Below are 19,436 nucleotides of genomic sequence, written 5' to 3' on the forward strand. Positions count from 1 at the left end.
GGCCACGCCCCCCAAAAATGTTTTTTAATCGCAAGGAGTGGCCTGATGGAACACTGCACTCTCTTAAAAAATTACACTGAAATGTTTCATTTTTCTTTTTGAAACGGATCCCATTTTGTTTTAAGGAAAACGGGCAGCATTTAACATTGGTTTATTTAAAAGCAAGCACGGATATGGTGGTCTGCTGTCCCTAGCAGGCCACCATCCCTGTGTTTTTAGCAATTTCCAACTGTCACAAATTGATGAGATAGGTCAATTGCGACCCCGTTAGGAATTGCTAAATTGGTCTGAGACACATCAGTACGTCGCATTTTGCAACTTTCGAATTGCGAGTTGCAAAAAGTCGCCACTAGGAACTCGCAAAGTCTGGCGGTCATACATGTGGCCCCTTGACTTAAGAACCACAGCCTGCACTCCAAGAGCCACGCTTACATTGGTCGCCCATCCTGATTCATCCAGGTCTTTTCTAACAGCTTAACGTTTGATTTATATTTTCAGTAAGGTTACAGTACCAAAAAATAAGGTAAGTTACAGAGGATGTGTAGCAGATCACCTTAAGGTTTGCTATAACTTAGAGGTTCTTTATACAAATACTAATAGAGCATTTCTGGCAAAAACTTTTTCTATTGGGTACATGCGTTGGCACATTTCAACTCTGCTCTTCAAGAGAATTAAATATAAGGTGCAACAGTGCCCTGTATGTTTTTATTCTAGAAACATACGTTTTTCAAATTCATAGACAGGTTTGAAAGACTTTTAACAGTGACCCCCTTCTCTTTAGCATGCGATCTGCTATTATAAATAACTAGACTAAAAGCTTTGTTGAATGTCAGCAGCTGATTCCAAGTATTGTTGGGAATCAGTCCATGGCACCTCATATAGATCTTGGATCAGATTAGCCAGGAGTAAGATGGGAGAATACATACTCTGGATGAAATCTCCTGTTTACAAACTAGATCATTTCGAATAGAAGATCAACTTATGAAATTGTGAAAAACGGTAGATAAGAAAAGTAGAACAACATTCTAAGGGTTATAAAACAAATAAATTATATTGGAGAACACAAGCGGTTAATACAAGTATTTTTATTTTTTCTGTATTCCTGAATACATAAACCACCTGATTCAAAAAGACACTTGTGAATGTGTAGATGTGTTCCTAACATCTAGGCACTGCAGCCAATGATTGCTCAACTGATCCACTAAACAACCAGCTATGTATTCACATACATTTCTACGCGTAAACACATTTATTTTAGTAACACCACAGAATCCCTGTCTTACATTACAGGGAATCGTAGTGTGTATCTTTTGTCTTTTTACTTCTAAAACATGTTTGCATTTTTGTCACATTTGCTCACATTTTCCATCACACTTACACCTGATCCTTAGAAGAGCAGATAAGCGTGGGGAATGATTCCAAATGTTTATTAGTAACCACAGAGTTATGACTTTTTGAGTGTTCATCTCACTTGCACTGCATGGTCCTGAGACAATGCACATAACTACTCCTCTTGGTGGAATGAACGAAGTAAAATCCATATATGTTGGGAAGCTTACACTCTTGAAAGTAGCAACGCTGCGTGCAAATCTTAAACTAATCTGGCTTTGTAAATTAGTTAAAAGTATTGAATCCACAGCTTGACTCTTTTTAGGGATAAGCAACATGCCAGAAACAGAACTTGTGAGGCAAGGTCAAGGAGAATTCCAGCGACCCCTGAAAATGTTAGATCCTCTTACTGTTAATGATTTAATATAATGTTCACACATATACGTAATGCACAGATTGCTCCTTCACTCTTTGCTACTGCAATGGTAGTTACCAAGATTGCTAACCCATGTTTCTCTTTTAGCACTCGGTGCGCCTTAACATTTCGTTCAAATCATACATAACATTAGTCTTTCAAGCGGTACCGAAGGCAGGATCCACCTGCCCGTCTTCACTATAAGTTGAGCTGTTTCATCTCCCCTCTTTGTTTCCCCTTGATATTGTGCTGTTGTAGAACTACCTAGTGGTAGTATATCAGCCCTTTAATCAATCATTAAAAAGCTTCACCTCCATACCATGTGCTTTTTGCTGTCATCAGTTGTATGTGACAAATGCAGACAAGTGTCTTGTTGAAAGTATCTTATTTCTTTTTTACAAACTGTATTTACTCAATATGACAGCAAACTCGGAATATACGCAAACGGATGGAAGAGGAGAGAGCCAGCCTTGATCGTATCATCCGTGAATGTCAGTACCATGAAACCACGCATGAGCGCCTACTCTGCCAACTGGAGACACTACAGAATGAAAGGAAGACATCTTTGCACCAAGTGAGCAGCAAGTTTATTTGACAAAATGTACAATTGATATCTAGGCAGAAGGAGAATTGAGTGTTTGTAAAGAGGACAGACCTCAAGACCTTGACACTAATCTCTGTTTTGTTCTAGATTGCACAGGAGTACTATGCGATTGCCGGAAAGCTGACCGTCTATGATATCGAAGAGATCAGAAGTTATCGGGCACCACCTCACCCTGTGATCTTAGTAACAGATGTGCTTTGTATGATGTTTGGCCGAGACCCGGGCTGGGAGAGTGCAAAGTTACTGATTGGAAAGGAGGATTTTTACGAGGTGAGATCCTTATAGTCAGTTCAGTACTTTGACATCCTTGCTCCTATGGAAGTTACAACCAGGTGGAGCTCAATGCTACTTTTATTTATTTATACATTGGAAGTTTTATGCAAAACAGAGTAGACTGAGAGGGGTGGCACAGTAGTACGCTTCAGGACAAGTTACAGGTTATCAGCTTACAAAAGTAGATTAAACAAAGATCACAGCAAATGGGATACCTTAGAACGTGAAACATTGGAATATTTCTCATAGTGTGGTTTGGCTTAAATTAAATAAAAACACTGAGCGTGGCTTTGCCAACCTTATGTCCTGGATTAAATAAGATATAAACATGTTGAGATAATTCAGACAGACAAGAATCAAAATATAACTAAAGGATATTTTTATTTGATGGGTATCTGTTAGTTTTAGTCACTTCATCAGGATTTTCAGTTGAATGTAGATCCTTATTCTAAGAGATGAAGATATCGAATCAGGAAATGTCGGAGGGTATCGAGTTCCAGAATCTGGTGACGTTATCAGAGGACACTGCTTTAATGTTTTTGTCCTTTTTAATCATAGGATTTCAAAAAGAAGGTAGGTGGCAATCTGTTGCGGAAGCTCTCCAGCTGTGCAGAGCCTTGTAGGCAATATATAGTAGCTTTTAGCTAGTTCGTGCCTGAATGGGGATTGGGTTAAGGGTAATCAGGATCAGGGTAAATATGGTCAAAGCATATTTAATGGATAGCCATTCTTGCCTCTGCATGTTAAACTACCTTTTGAAGAGCTTGGTTTATTTAAAGGATTACGCCCGATAGTGAGTCTCTGTATTCTAGATTTGGGAGCAGCAGATCATGGGTGACTTGTTTAAAATCATAATCTGAGATGGAGGGTTTAATACCTCAAAGGAGTCTAAATTGTTAGGTAGCTCCTTTTGCAGTTGCGTTGATGTGTTCTTGAAGGTTCACGGTCTTTCCCAGGTGGATGCCTAAAGAGTTGGCACGTTCCATAATGGCAGGCTGGTTTTTCAGCACAGAACCGAAATCAAACTGCATGGTCACAGCAGCTACACAAAATGTGGAACAGGGGTGTCCAAAAGGGTGTCCATTTTTAGTGTGGTAAGTTTGAGGAAGTGAATTGTCATCCAGGCCTAGTTGTCTGACAATACTTGGCAGCAAGGTCAATGTCTTTAGGTGAGGTAACTTTCAGATCACTGTCATTCGCATAGGTATGTTACACAATATTTGTGTGTTTGAGAGAGGAAGCCAGAGGTCTCATGTAGAGATTTTAGCAAACTGCCTTTTAGTGTATACATCTCTTAATATTAGGTGAAAATGAAAATGCTCTTCCATCTTTTATTCAGGTACTGTACTTTAGTTGAGCTTCTTACTAAGAAGTGTAAAGATGCATATGAAAAATTGCACTAAGAAGATGTATGTAGATTAGAGGCTGTCAGTACCTGTACAGGTAAATACCATTAACTCTGATGGAAATCAATGGGAGCTGAACTTACGTTCACAACTCATGTTATTCTGCTATGCAGCCACTCTAACAAGTCACAAATTGGCAACAACACTAACTGCACCTTTTATCGTAAGAGTCTCTGGGCTCCCTTTCAAGACAGGGACGAGAAGCAATGAGAGCAGATCCAGACTTGCTGTCTGTCTCTGTGCTAGGAATCTCCAAGGCTTATTTTAAGGGAAGGCCTCGGCCTCTCCTGGTAGTATACACTACATAGACTTCGGTTATCTACTTCCAGAAGACCTCTCAAGGTGGGGGAAAGAATAGTATTATATGGGTGGTCACTGCATTGACTTATGTACCGCCAAAATGTATCTCCTGCCAAGGAAATAGAAAATGCTTTTGGCTGTGCAGAGAGCATTTTCCATTAAACCCACCCATTGGCGTTTGGCACACAATTGAGAGGCAAACCCTGCAAAGCACTTACCACTTAGGCTAGGCTTTGCTATGCAATTTAGCATCTAGAATTTATAAATGAGTTCTGCTCAGTTGCACAAATGCCGGCCACGTCCACCACTCGGGCTGAAGCAGGGTTACTGGTGAAGATCCATTTATAATATCCAAAACACTCTCTGTGTCGCCTCGTAGCACAAAGAAAGCCCACAATAAACTTTCGAGGTAACTCCACCAAATTTATTTCAGCAACGCGTTTCAACCCCAACGGGTCTTCATCAGAGCCTCATACAAAGTAAAAGTGGCCAACCCCATTTAAAACAAAGCACAACAATGGACTTAGAAGGTACAATTTAGTTCCTGTCCCAATTAGATTAAACGGGTGAAAATACGAACAGTATTTCAAATGAAATAGAAACAAAATAGATCACGTCAAAACCGACTGCTACTGAAATTCAAAATTAATTCTAGAGTAAATTTGTTTTTCTTTATTTGAGGAAAAGGTCTTTTACATCAGTGTCATTGATGCATGCATAGTTTCACAGGTGAGACTCTGAGGTTATGATAAAGAGACAGGAAGTTCATTATTTACATGTGCAAACATCATAGAACCCCAGACGCATGTGCATATATTATAAAAACATGACCAAAGAGGTCAGATTGGCCTTTACATTTGTCTCTTCATGTGGGGTAATTGTACCCTAAAACACACCAAAATTTAATTCACGCTTTAAATGCCGTCCCTGTGGCCAAAAATATGCTAAACAAATTGTATATGACCAATCAAAGGTTATCACCTTCCAATGGAAATTTAAACATTTGAAAAATGCGTCCTCAATTTGATTATTACAGCCAGTTTTTTTCCTGAAAAAATAAAAATGTTATATTCATCTCTGTAAAGTACAGCTTCCCAACCTATGTTCACCATGTCAGATTGTCACAACCCATTAAGTCATAAAAGTCCACCCTTCCTGGACCAAACAAAAATAAGAAAAGCAGCTGTGAAATGAAATAAAAAATATAATTAAAACAGCACAAAAAATATATCTAAATCCTTGTGGACTCAGAGGTCCACCACATTACTACACTGAAAGGAGGTCCAAAGCGGGGGGAGAGAAAGCCGATAAATGATGTAAGATTACTTCGATAAGTACCACATCAGCGGCTGTGAACATGAAGCTCTTCATCCTTGTTGAGGCCACCAGGGCATTTGTTACAGAGTACAATAAAATATTCTGACTCCAAAAGTCTGAGTCTCTTCTCTTTGTCTCCTCCTCGTACATTCTTCTCAATCCTATCAATACCTAAAAAACAATAGGAGGTCAGTATTCTGGTTATTTTCTCTGGCCCAATGTCTCGCAACAGGGTAAGTTGCATCCAGATTTGTTATTGCCATGCAATGCTCTAGGACCCTCTTCTTCACAGGGCTGATGGTACTGCCAATGTTCCTTTTTAAAAAAAATGTTTATTATATTTATTTTTTCCATGTTGCACACACTTTGTACATTATACATTTTTTCAGCATTAATACTTCATGCTTCATAACTAAATAAACTAATTTTTTCAAGATATACAAGCTTTTCGTTACACATTTCCACAAACAGTGTTTATAAAGATCTTATTTAACCAAAATTAAACCTTAAGCCCTTCTTGGGACTACCTGCGATCCAATTCCTTCCTTCCAAGTACTTATGGATTGCCATATTCTTAGGCCTAATGTCCTTCCCCTTTTCCCTTTTCGTGCATAAATATTCTTCTCCATATTATACGCATTCAAGAGATTAGCCAGCCAGGTTTGCAGTGCCGGTGGGTTTGTGTCAAGCCAAGCCCTTGCTAAGGTCAATCTGTATACTGACATTGCCACAAACAGAAATTCCTGATGTGTGTCAGCCCCATCCAAACCCAGACCTAAAATTATTCTAGCTGGGGTAAGATTAATTTGAATCCCCAGGGATCTATCTAGAAAACCCTTGATGTCCCTTATTAGCGTATGTAGTTGAGGGCATGTAGCAAAAATGTGAATACTATCTGCTTCACTAGCGTTGCATCGGGGACAGTATATACCCCTGCTCCCTCCCCATTTGGCTATCTTGGCAGGGGTATGATATAATGAATACAGCGTTTTATAGTGTTGTGACTGCATGGAGGATGAGCACAGTATAGTACGGCCCAGGTCCAATGATTTTTTGAACCACCCTGCGTCCACGCTAAGTTTTTCCGCCCATTTATTGCCCACCTTTCCTAAGTCATCAGTTTTCCCTTTAACCAAACAAGCGTAAAAAGACCTAATGGTGCGATCCCCCAAAAGTCTAATTTTTTCCAGTATCTCATTCCTGCCTACTCCCACAGACCCCCCCTGCTTTATCATTAAAAAAACTCCTGACCTGGAGATACTTGAAAAAATCTCTATTATTAATACCATATATAGTTCTTAAATCTGCAAACTGTGCGATCCCCTCTGTATCAAATAAGTCCCCGATCTGGATTATCCCACTGTTTGCCCATTCTAACATTACTTCATCTGCAAAGATTGCTTGGGGAAACGACCTGTTTCTAAAGAGTCTAGTGTATCTATTATACTTCCCAATTTTACTTCTTTTCAAAAAGGCAGTCCATATCTTAACAGCAGTTGAAACCGTCTTGAACCTTGTTCTTTTAAAGTAGCCGTAATCAATACAGTTTAAAAAACAGTTTCCCGCATCTGTCCCTAGGACCGTAGCATACACTTTCGTAGACAAGTTATTAACTTTTTCATCCAGGCCATTTCCTCCTATTAACCCTTGCATGTACTGTAGGGCAGCTGCCGTATAGTATAACCTGAAGTCCGGTGCACCCCACCCCCCCCTTTCTCTTGGGAGCGTCATATATTTATATGCCCTACGCGTCTTTCCATGGGCCCAGATAAATCTGTTGCATAATGTCTCTAATGTATTAAACCAACTATTCTCAAAGAATAAAGGAATCGATCTAAAAAAATAAAGAAATTTGGGGAGAATCAGCATCTTAATAACGTTAGTGCAACCCATCAGTGAGAGGTGTAAGTTATTCATCCTTGTTAGATCTGTTTTTACTCTTGTCATCAGAGGAGCCATGTTTATCTCTACCACCCTATCCAGATTTGCTGATATAGCCACCCCCAAGTACATGGCTGAACCAACTACCCTAGCGTCATTACACCCTGAATATCTATTTTCAACAATCTGTGTCTTGGGATTGTTCAATTTATATCCCGAGATTTGACCGAAGCGTTCCGCCTCTGCCTCAATTTCCCTAATGGCAGTGGAGGGGTTGGGTGTCAAAATAGCGACGTCATCCGCATATGCAAGAGTTTTTATTCCACAGCTGTTTATATTCATCGGGACAATCTGTGGATTCTGTTCCAACCGGCGCAGATAGGGATCCAGGTATAACGCAAACAACAGGGGGGATGACGGACAACCCTGTCTAGTCCCTCTACATATCTTGACTGCTGCCGAGTATCCCCTATTGACCCTAATCTTAGCCATTGGATTGATATACAAGGTCTGAATGGCCTTGATGAAGCCCTCCCCAATTCCATTCCGCCTCATGGCTGACCATAGGTATCCCCAGGAGACCCTATCAAATGCCTTCTCTGCATCTAAAAACAGTGCTGCCATAGGGTCTCCTAGGGTACCTGCTGCATCAAACATGGTAATAACCTGCCTAACATGCTGTGTGGTTCCTTTACCTGGGATGAACCCATGCTGGGAAGGACTGACTAAACCCTCAACCACCCCTGCTAATCTTTTAGCTAATATCTTTGAGTAAACCTTAACGTCAGCATTCAACAGGGTGATTGGGCGGTATGAACCTGGTTTGGTTATTGGTTTACCTTTCTTTGATATTACGATTATATTGGCTGCACCCCAGGACTCAGGGACGGATTTACCCTTTTGTGCCATTGCCATGATGTTAAACATGTCCCCTATAATCGCTGTTTGAAATATTTTAAAGAATTCCACCGGGATCTTGTCCGGCCCTGCTGCCTTCCCAGAGGGCAAACTGCCAAGAGCAGTAACTAGTTCCTCTACCCGGAGTCCAGCATCTAACTCCTCCTTTTCCATTATGGAGAGTACTGAGGGAGGCACCTCGCTCAGGTATGTTTCTACCTCTTCCGTACTTGCTGTTATGTCTGAGGAGTAGAGATCTGTGTAAAACTGTTTAAAAACCTCCCTTACCTGTCCTAACTCTGTTACCAAATTTCCTTGTGCATCAGCTATTTCTTTAACGTCTGCTGCTGCAACTCTCTGCCTGGTCCGCACGGCTAAGATATGTCCCACCCTTTCACTAAGCTCATGTGCGTTCTCCCTTTTCGCCATATATTTCTCAGCCATTTTTTGGGCAACTCCTTCCAGGGCATCTGCTCTCAGCGATATTATTTTAAGTATGTTTTGTTCTATCGCGACCTGTTGTTGAATAGCTACTACTAGTTCTTCTTCAGCCTTTAATAGATTTAGCCGTATTTCTTCTATCTTCTGTTTCTCTTTTTTTTGTGCGGACAATACAAAGCTTAACGTCTCCCCTCTAACAGCAGCCTTAAAGGCATCCCAGACTATCCCTGGGGGTGCTGTCCCTCTATTCATATCCCAGAAATCCTTGATCCATTTTTTCATGTACTCCCTATATACGTTATCTTGCAGCAGCGAACTTTCAAAAGTCCATTCCACCTCTTTTTTATTAAGATTCCCTAATTTTATTGTCAAAACCAATGGGCTGTGATCGGATATAATTCGGGGTTGTTTTTCAATTTTTGATTCGCCAATTAATCTATTTGAAATTAAAAAGTAATCAAGTCTGACCAGCACCTGGTGAGGTGATGAGAAGAAAGTGCTACCATCTAAGTTTGAATGCCATTTTATCCAAGGATCTTCCAATGAGTTGTGGGTCGCCATGTCAGACAGTGCACTATACACCTTCCTTTTCCTGCCTCGATATTGTGAGCCTAGATGCAAAAATGAACTTGTTGGGTCGTGCAAATTGAAATCGCCACAGCATACAATTGGCTCAGGCCACTGTGCTAATTCCCCATCCAGATAGTGAAATACATCTGGGTCGTCCTCTGTAGATCCGTATATTGTAACTAAGGTGAATGTCTCTCCCTTAAAGGCTATATCAGTCAACACCCACCTACCCCATTGATCTTATTTCTTCCTCCTTATAATTGTGTCCCTACTCCTGCCCAGCACAGCCACCCCTCTAGTTTTGGTCCCTTGATTTGATTTTGCCATGACTTCAAACCCTAATTGGCCCAACAGGTGTGCGTTGCTGCCCTCTATATGGGTCTCTTGTAAACAAACCAAATCAACATGCAGTGTTCTAAGTAGTGCTGCTACCTTAAACCTCTTTTTTTGCTCATTGAGCCCGCAGACATTTATCGAAGCTATTCTACATGCCATATAGCTTTAGTACTTTTGACCATATGCTGATATTTGTCGGTTTTATTTTTTCTTTGCTGTATATCTTGTGTTCTTTTCCCTATCCAAGCTTGTAATGCCAATACCAAAACACCATATCCTTGTGCAACATTTCTGCCCTTTCCCCTCCGAACCCCTCCCACCCCTGCTATCCCACCCTTCCTCACACCCCGTGCCCTACACTCTCTATTCTCCCCCCACCCACCTCCCCCCTCCCCAATGAGACGTCCTGGGTACAACATTCCCAGGTGTGGTTGTCAGTTAGGGCAGTGCGTGTCAGACGTGTCCCGTGGCCCGGAATCAAACATATGTATTCCCTACATTTCTATAGTACGTAAATAGAAACCTCTGCTTTACAAAAATAATTAGAGCCTCTGCCTTACAATATAGATTCTGGTCAATATCTACTTATTTTGCTCTAATATATGAATTATGTCCCGAGTTTGATTTGTTGTTTTTTGTTTATTCATTCCCAAAAAACTTTCAGGACTACTGCTATTTGCCAGCTTTTTGATTAGTATTTCCCCCGATTTCATTCAGGTAGGATTCTGCTTGCACTTCACTGGTAAAGGTTTTAATTGTGCCTTTATAGATAATTTTTAATCTTGCTGGGTTTTGAAGGAATATCTTTGCTCCCTTTTGTTCGAAAGGAGTGATCAGCTGCCTCATCCTCCAACGGCGTTCTACAGTCGCATGGGCGAAATCTGGGCGCACGAAGAAGGAAAAGTCGTTGAATTCCTTTTTCCTTGTGGGCCTCGCGATATCATAAATGGCTTCTCTTAGCCTAAAATTACCTATGTTGACCAGCATGGCTCTAGGATACTGTGCTGTGTTCTGACTGCGTTTTGGAAGTGCCAGGGGGAAGCGATGTGCCCGTTGAAGTTCAATGTTCATATCCCAGCTTTCAAGCTCCGGAAAGGCTGTCTTTACCAGGTTGATCATATACCCCCTTGGGTCATCTCCTTCAACTCCTTCGGGAATACCAAGGAAACGAAGATTGTTCCTCCTGCCTCTGTTCTCTAAGTCTTCGACTTTTTGCATCAGATCCCTGATAACTCCTTCGTGTTCTGTCCCTTGCTTCTGGAGTTTACTGAAGTCAGTCTCTAAGTTTTCAGTGCGAGACTCTACAGAGGCCATTCTATTCGAAATTTCTGAACATGTTTGGTCTACTTTTTCAATGGCTCCTCGCAGTTCCTGGATAGCAGCATGATTCCTGTTACTATCATTCTTAACGTCTCTATGAAAGTGCTCAATTGAATTTAGAACTTCACTTAAAGAGGGCTCCCCCGTATTTTGCACATCGCAACCCTCTTCATTTGGCAATATACTACTTTTCAGTGGCTCTTGCCAATGTTGGCTATGTGAGTGTTGTGCTCTTGATTCCCTTGCGCGGCCGCTCCTATGTTTGCCATATTTGTCATGCTCCGTATTGCCTCCGGGATCTGTAGTTTCTTCGCCAGTTGAAAGGCGGTGCCTTCTGTTTCTTATTCTTCTTTTTCCCCGTTCCTCTTTTTTACCCCCTTTAAGGATAGTATCTTGGGTTAATGCCTGAGGCGCACCCATTACTGTGATGTTCGAAGCCTCCAAGATTGTTGTAGACAGTTTGTATATTGTATTCCTCTCTCCAACATCGGGACCCTCTCCTTCCTCTTCTTTCTCTTCCTCCTCATTTGAGCTGCTTGTTGCACTAGAGATAGATACTCCAGTCTCATAAATATCTGAGCCAGGTACTGCCAATGTTCCTATAACCATAAGGACATTGGAAAACATAAACGCAGTAATCGCTATCACATTTGATGAATTTGTTTGCATTGTGCCTTCCCATTGCCTATCCTGTATGTTTTATGTTGCTACTGTTACTGCAGGATTTGCACCACCCGCACTTATAGAATCCCTTTTGTTCCTGAAGCCAACCTTTCCTCCTGTCTTGTTTACAAGTGTAGCTGTGCACAAGGATGTCTAGCATTGATTTTGATTCACGATACATGATCTGGAGGAAGGGAGATGTCTTGTTGCCTATTACTGGGTCACTTCTCGCTAAGTGCCAACGTTATTGGCCAATAGCAGTCTCCTTGAAGATACCTCAACATACCTCAATTTACGTTCATTTTTTCCTTTTACCTTTTGTCTTGGCCGTAACTTTGTATTGTAGAGAGAGTACAGATTCCTCACCGAACTATGTGGTATCCTGTGGTAACCTCATTACATACTGGTCACCATGGATGTGGTGTCTCTATACACTTGTATTGTTCATGACCTGGGGATCCAGGTGGTTAGGTATTTCTTCCGTAGTAGATTGATGTTTAAGTATGACCACTCATTGATATTACTAGACATGTTATGTTTATGTTTGGAGAACAACTTTTTTGTATTCATTGATGATTGGTTCTGTCGATTGATGGGCAGTTGTTTTGCTCCAAGTTATGCAGGAATCTTCATGGGCTGGTAGGTGGCAAAGCATGTGTGGGTGGAAGGAAATGTGATATGGGCCAGACATATAACATTCCGGACCCCTATATTGATCACCTATTTATCACCTGGGAAGGTCAGTTGCAGGAATTACATGATTTTCTGGCACACATTGCAAGTAATGATCTCAACCTTACATTTACACACGAAATTCATACCACAGAGATTGTTTTCCCATGATGCCTCAGTTAATATTGTGGAAGGGGAAATAAATACTAATTTATACCATAAAAGCACTGCTGGCAACAGCATTCTCCATGCGAACAGCCATCATCCTTACAAACGGAAATGGAGCATCCCCAATGGGGAATTGCTCAGAGCCAAACATAACTGCAGTACCAACAAGACCTACAAAGAGGAAGAGGCAAGGATGATCAGCAGATTCGGGCCTGGAGGTTATCTTTTGAGGCCTCAAAGGCAGCAGGTGTTAATGCAACACAAACCACAAGGGAGATACTACTGACCAAAAGGAAAATAGATAAGAAAGACCAGCAGGTAGTAATACTGATTATCACATATAACAGTGAGAGCACAGCTATCAAAAGTATGTTAGCTAAACACTGGCACTTAGTGGGAAGTTACCAAGTAATAGGTGACAAGATACCTCCCTGCCCCAGATCATGTATTGCAAATCGAAATCACTGCAAGACATCCTAGTACACAGCTATACCAGTACACGAGGCAGGAGGGAGGGTTGGCTTCAGGAGTAAAAGGGATTTTATAAGTGTGGTAGGTGTAAGGCCAGCAGAAAGAGTAACAACATAAAAACATACAGGATAGCCAATGGGAAGACACAACACATAAACAAACTCATCGCGTGTGGCAGCGATTACTGTGTTTATGTTTTGCAATGTCCTTGTGGTTATGGGCACCTTGGCAATACCATCAGCGTGTGAAGAAGAGGGTCCCTGAGCATTACAGGGCAATAAAACATCTGGATGCATCTTACCCTGTTGGGAGACATTGAGCCAGAGAACATAACCAGACACCTGACCCCTATTGTTTCTTGGCATTGATAGGATTGAGAAGAATGTACGAGGAGGAGACAGAGAAAAGTGACTCAGGCTTTTGGAGTCAGAATATATTATTCGGCTCAGGAGCATGTCCCCTGGTGGGCTCAATGAGGATGAAGAGCTTCATGTACACATCAGCTGACGTGGTAGTTATTAAAGTGATCTTACATCATTTATCTGCTTTCTCTCCCATGCCTTTGACCTCCTTTCAGTGTCGTGATGTGGTGGACCTCTGACCTGCTCTATGTGAGTCCACAATGATTTACATATATTTATTGTGTTGTTTTAAGGATATTTCTTGTTTAATTTCATAACTGTTTTTCTTATTTTGTTTTGGTTCAGGGAGGGTGGACATGTATGACTTAATGGGTTTTGACATTCTGACATGTTGAACATGGGCTGGTGGGAAGCTGTAATTTAGAGAGATAAATATAATATATTTCTTCTTTTTCAGGAAATGACAGTACTGTACTGTGTTTTACTATGCTGAATGTGTTGCATGTGCAGCTTTTCCCCATTTTAGATTGCGATTACTAAATTCTGTGTGTGTTGTGCCCCCTGACTTTACTGCTTACAAACTCGTGTACTTCTGGTGTCTCTGTGGAACTTTCTGCCACATTCGACGGATTTCCTGGTGACTCTTTGCGGCCATTTTGCGCTCCCATGTGGCTCTTTGCCATCGACTACCCGGCTGGCGAGAACGAGAATGGGACTGTTTTGTACATGCCTTGAGCGCGCACTGCGTGATGACTTTCTCCGCCTGTATTAGTGTGGCTATTTACTACTGTATTGGGTGTTCAGGGAGGGAGGTTTTGTGGATTGCGATCTTCCTACCCCAGCCCTACTACTATGTCTCATGCCCTAGGCGGCTAACAGCCTCGCCCTCAGCATTCCTGGAACCGTTGCTATAATACCTGGTTATCCTGGCCGACTGCGCCTATTCTGTGATGTTATCGATAAATTGTACTTTGCACCGCACTGATGTTTTGAATGCGTAGCTCCTTTTGCTCGATGGCGCTGTTTGGGAACGGTGGCGTCCATTTTGTCTAGGACCATCTCCTTTATGTTGAGTGCGGCCATTTGGTCTCTTTGTTTTCAGTGGGGGCGGGCCCTCTGGGGGTGTCATGTTCTGGGATACGGTTGCGGACGGGCCAGGGCTAGGGGGCCTTTTTTTTTCTATGCCCATGTGCTTGATTGGCGGGTGGGATTCGGGCTGGGGTGCTTCTTCATTATGTGTCGCTGTTCTCTATACTGACTTTCCCCACTCTCTCGTGTGCTTAGGGCTGTTCTGTTGTGTTCGGGGTGGACGATTTACTTGTGGCCGGGGTGACCGGGAGCATATAGATTTGGCCCTGGGGGACCCAGTTTGCACGACATTGTATTATGTTTTTAGCGTTGAATGTGCTGATTTTCCCCACTTCAGTTTGTAATTGCTATGTCAGGTTCTTTACTCTTGTTGATGGGGGGGCATACTTTGTGCTGGCCGGGGATCTGAGTGTGACTGATTCTGCCATTCTTTTGGACTTATCTCTTCCGCATCTACTGCTCTGCACGGTGTGACGGTTTTGTATGGCTGGGAGTCCGGGAGATCTGATATTGGGTGGGCTCCTCCCCACCTTCTCTTTTTCTGGGAGTTGTGGATTGGTTTATTCTTTTCTCACTCCCTATATTTCAAGTGTGAAGGGTTTCTTTCCTTTTTCTTTACTTTTCTTTTTCTTCCTTTTTCTTGGTCTATATTTCGGGTTCTTTAACGGGCGACAGACACTTTGCCGGGGGGGGGGGTAGGCCGTAGCCTCCGCATTGGTGTAGGGTGGGGGGAGGGTTTTAATTTTCATTTAGTTTCTATGGGCCTTATTTTTCTATGTTTCTGCGCTTTCTTGCTCTGTTTCTGTACTGGGTCCGCGGTAGGGGTTGATGGGGTGGGGATGGCGCTGTAGGCGGGGCGTAAATGCTGGCTCATTATCTTGTTGTTTTATTTTGCACCGCCATACTGTCTGTGGTCTTATTTTCCGTTGTTGTTCTCAATGATGATGCCACCTGCCTATGTTGTGATTCTAATGTGTGGACTCAGTTCCCCTTATCTCTTATTCTTTACTGATTTTTGTTCAGATTGGGAACGAACTTAAAATTAACCTTTAATGCTCCTTTTCCTCGGTGACCTGATTCTATTCAGTGTAACGATTCTTACTTGTTGCTATGTCATCCGTTGCCGCTGAGGGACTGTATTGCTTGCGATTGTGCTTCACAGTGTCGTGGCCGGCCTGACGGTTGTGGGCCCGTATTTGTTCCTTTTCATGCACAATAAAGGTTTTCAAAAAAAAAAAAAAAAAAAAAAAAAAAGTAAATGCCAGCCCAATGGCCAAAAATGTGCTATATGAATTGTACATGACTAATCAAAGGTTATTGGCTTCCAAAGCAAATTGAAACATTTGACAAATGCCCCCCCCCCCCAATTTGGTTATGACAGCCCCCTAGCCCTGGCCCGTCCGCAACCGTATCCCAGAACATGACACCCCCAGAGGGCCCGCCCCCACTGAAAACAAAGAGACCAAATGGCCGCACTCAACATAAAGGAGATGGTCCTAGACAAAATGGACGCCACCGTTCCCAAACAGCGCCATCGAGCAAAAGGAGCTACGCATTCAAAACATCAGTGCGGTGCAAAGTACAATTTATCGATAACATCACAGAATAGGCGCAGTCGGCCAGGATAACCAGGTATTATAGCAACGGTTCCAGGAATGCTGAGGGCGAGGCTGTTAGCCGCCTAGGGCATGAGACATAGTAGTAGGGCTGGGGTAGGAAGATCGCAATCCACAAAACCTCCCTCCCTGAACACCCAATACAGTAGTAAATAGCCACACTAATACAGGCGGAGAAAGTCATCACGCAGTGCGCGCTCAAGGCATGTACAAAACAGTCCCATTCTCGTTCTCGCCAGCCGGGTAGTCGATGGCAAAGAGCCACATGGGAGCGCAAAATGGCCGCAAAGAGTCACCAGGAAATCCGTCGAATGTGGCAGAAAGTTCCACAGAGACACCAGGAGTACACGAGTTTGTAAGCAGTAAAGTCAGGGGGCACAACACACACAGAATTTAGTAATCGCAATCTAAAATGGGGAAAAGCTGCACATGCAACACATTCAGCATAGTAAAACACAGTACAGTCCGGGTCTCCGCCAGCCGGTCAAGCAAAGCCAAGGCGAGGAGCACCGTCAACCCTGGCCAGAACGATGAAACCTCTCCAAGCATGACCATCGCCACGGATACAGTGCAGGCAGAACAAAGGAGCAAGATGGCCACTCTCGACACGGAAAAAATAGAAGAGAGGAAAACGAATGTCCCCAGTCACCAACAAAGTCAGTGGCCAAAATGACGAACCCCCCCTGCCATGCAGGATGACTGGGCTGGCATTTACAATGTGAATTTCTTTTTTGTGTGTTTTTGGATACAATTTCCCCACATGAAGAGACAAATGTAATGAATAAAAGCACATGCGCCTGGGGTTCTATGATGTCTGCACATGTGAGTAATACATTTACTGACTATCATAATATCAGCATCGTTTCTGTGAAAATATACATGCATCAATGACACTGATGTGAAAGACCGTTTCCTCAAATAACGAAAAAGCTAATTTACTTTATAATTAGGGCTCCCGGTTTTATGGTAATTATTTTTTTGACATTTCCGCCTGTATTTATCCATATTTATTTTTTGCTAATATTATCTGTATTTATCCATATATCTTTTGGGTTTTGTGGCAAAATAAAGCTGAAATTAGTATATTTCCACATTTATTTGACCAATAAATATGCACTCATGCTTGAAGGCCTGCCAAGTTTCAATGCTATGAACACCCACAGAAGATAAATCAATGCACTTATATGAAAATATGCACATTTCAGTATCAACCTTGTGCATATCTCCTGCTGGTAAAGCCTCATTGCTAAAATTACTTTCTTTTTTAACCCTCGTACCTATCAATCCATACAGCTATTGGCCTGGCAGGCATGGCAGACTGTATTTAGATTTACTGGAAAAGCAACCTATTTTCCATTTTTATCCACATTTAAAAATAAATACAGACAAAAAAATAAATGTTTTCTGTCTGTATTTATCTGTAGAAATCAGTAAAAACGGAAAATAGGGAGCCCTATTTATAATTAATTTCGAATTTGAGAAGTAGCCTGTTTTGACATGATCTATTTAGTTTCTATTTCATTTGAAATACTGTATTTTTCACCCGTTTAATTTCATTGGGACAGGAACTAAAATGTACCTTCTATGCCCATGAAGCTCTGACCGGGTGACCGGCACCTGCTTTGGCCTATTAAAAATGCTGCGGAGGTTTCTGCCTCTTCTGTCAGAGGAGCATAGGAGGCTGACTGTGCAGGCTCTGATAGGCTCCAGGTTGGATTATGCCAACATTCTTTACCTGGGCCTACCAGAGTACCTGCTACAGCGGCTTCAAGTTGCGCAGAATGCGGCGGCCAGGGCCATTTTTGGTCTAAATAGACGTACCAGCGTCTCTGGGCTACTGCTGACGCTGCATTGGTTACCCATCCGCAAACGGATCGCCTTCAAGGCTATGACCGTGGCCTATAAGGCGCTCCACGCGGTGGGGGCGCAGTATCTCCAAAAGAGACTGGCCTTTTACCATCCGGCTCGTTCGTTGAGGTCGGAATCTCTACTCTTGGCGGCGGTCCCTCGTGTTAAGAGGGCCCGCCTGGGTGGCCGTTCTTTTAGTCTATTGGCCCCACAGATGTGGAATTCGTTGCCGCTCCCACTTCGGGGGGCTACTACTCTTCTTGAGTTTAGGAAAGGGCTCAAAACCTGGCTGTTCTCCCAGTAGGCCTCCAGGTAGTTCTTCTTTTATTGTCTGTTGGTTGTTTATGTTCTTTTAAACTGTGTTGTGTTATCCTGCATTACTTCCCCTTACCTAAAGCGCCGGGACACTCTTTTTGAGTAACCGTTGCGCTATACAAAACAATAAATAACATAACATAAATAACATAACATAACGAAGACCCATTGAGGTTGAAACATATTGCCAAAATAAATTTGGTGGAGTTACTTTGAAAGTTGAGTGCTGACTTTCTTTATGCTAAGAGGCAAAACAGAGAATGTTTTTGGATAACTTATAAATGAGGTACAACTGTCAAAAACGGTTACCCCCTCTTTTAGCCTTATTTTGTGTGTAGTTACTACAAGCCTAAATGACCCATAGGTTGCGGTAGTATCTAGGTGGTCGTGGTGATTAATAGTTGTAAATAATATGTATCAGTCAAGGTCAGCTGTTCTGAGGGCTTAAGCAAGGAATCTTCATAAGCTAGCAAATCTGTTTTATATTAGAAAACAATGGGTTGATATGATGCAAATTTTGAGCGTCTGGAGTTTTTGAATTTTGATTTCTGTCCTGAAACTTCGTAGTTCTCCAATGTATATTGTTTTCAGGGTCATGGTACATTGTCCATTGATGTGTATTATCTTCTCACCTCTTGCTAGGACCTGGAGTTTTATGACAAGGACCACATGTCTGATGAGATGTACGAAGCTCTAGGGCAAGTAATAAGTGAAGGCCATTTCAATCCTGCCAATTTCCAAACTGCCAGCGTAGCCACCGCCTCACTGTGTGATTGGATTCGGGCTGTATACACCTACAGCCACCGCATGCGCCAGCTTCACCCCAAAGTTTTACAACTGCAGCAATTCGAAGCCAAAGTCAATAAAGAAGAAGTTAAACTGAGTAAGGCCATTCATCTGCAAGAGCTTCTTAAACAGAAAGTGGAAGTGAGCTCAACAAGCTACCAGAAGGCTGTGGCAGAAGAGGACCAGCTCACGCAGGAGCTGAACAAATTGGTGGAAAGGAAGAATGAGGCGGAGCATTTTCAGGAGACAATATCAGCTCATTCTTTCGACTGGGAGACCACTCTGAAGGTAAAATCTGTTGTGATTGTCCCCATCACATTTCCTCTCCATATACTGTGTAGGGCTTGAATACTTGTA

At 42.3% G+C, this 19,436-nt stretch overlaps 1 protein-coding gene across 2 annotated transcripts in view; it reads left to right on the forward strand.

Annotated features, from left to right (window-relative positions):
* DNHD1 (dynein heavy chain domain 1) overlaps positions 1-19,436 on the forward strand; it is a 659,975-nt gene that overhangs the window by 433,557 nt on the left and 206,982 nt on the right. For both annotated transcript variants that reach the window (XM_078658741.1, XM_078658742.1), the window contains exons 29-31: positions 2,169-2,318; positions 2,436-2,618; positions 18,936-19,367. In XM_078658741.1, coding sequence (XP_078514867.1) covers positions 2,169-2,318; positions 2,436-2,618; positions 18,936-19,367 — 765 coding nt within the window. The remainder of the gene's footprint in view (positions 1-2,168; positions 2,319-2,435; positions 2,619-18,935; positions 19,368-19,436) is intronic.

This window comes from Lissotriton helveticus, chromosome 8, assembly GCF_964261635.1.
Source record: "Lissotriton helveticus chromosome 8, aLisHel1.1, whole genome shotgun sequence".
In the NCBI taxonomy this organism is placed as follows: Eukaryota; Metazoa; Chordata; class Amphibia; order Caudata; family Salamandridae; genus Lissotriton; species Lissotriton helveticus.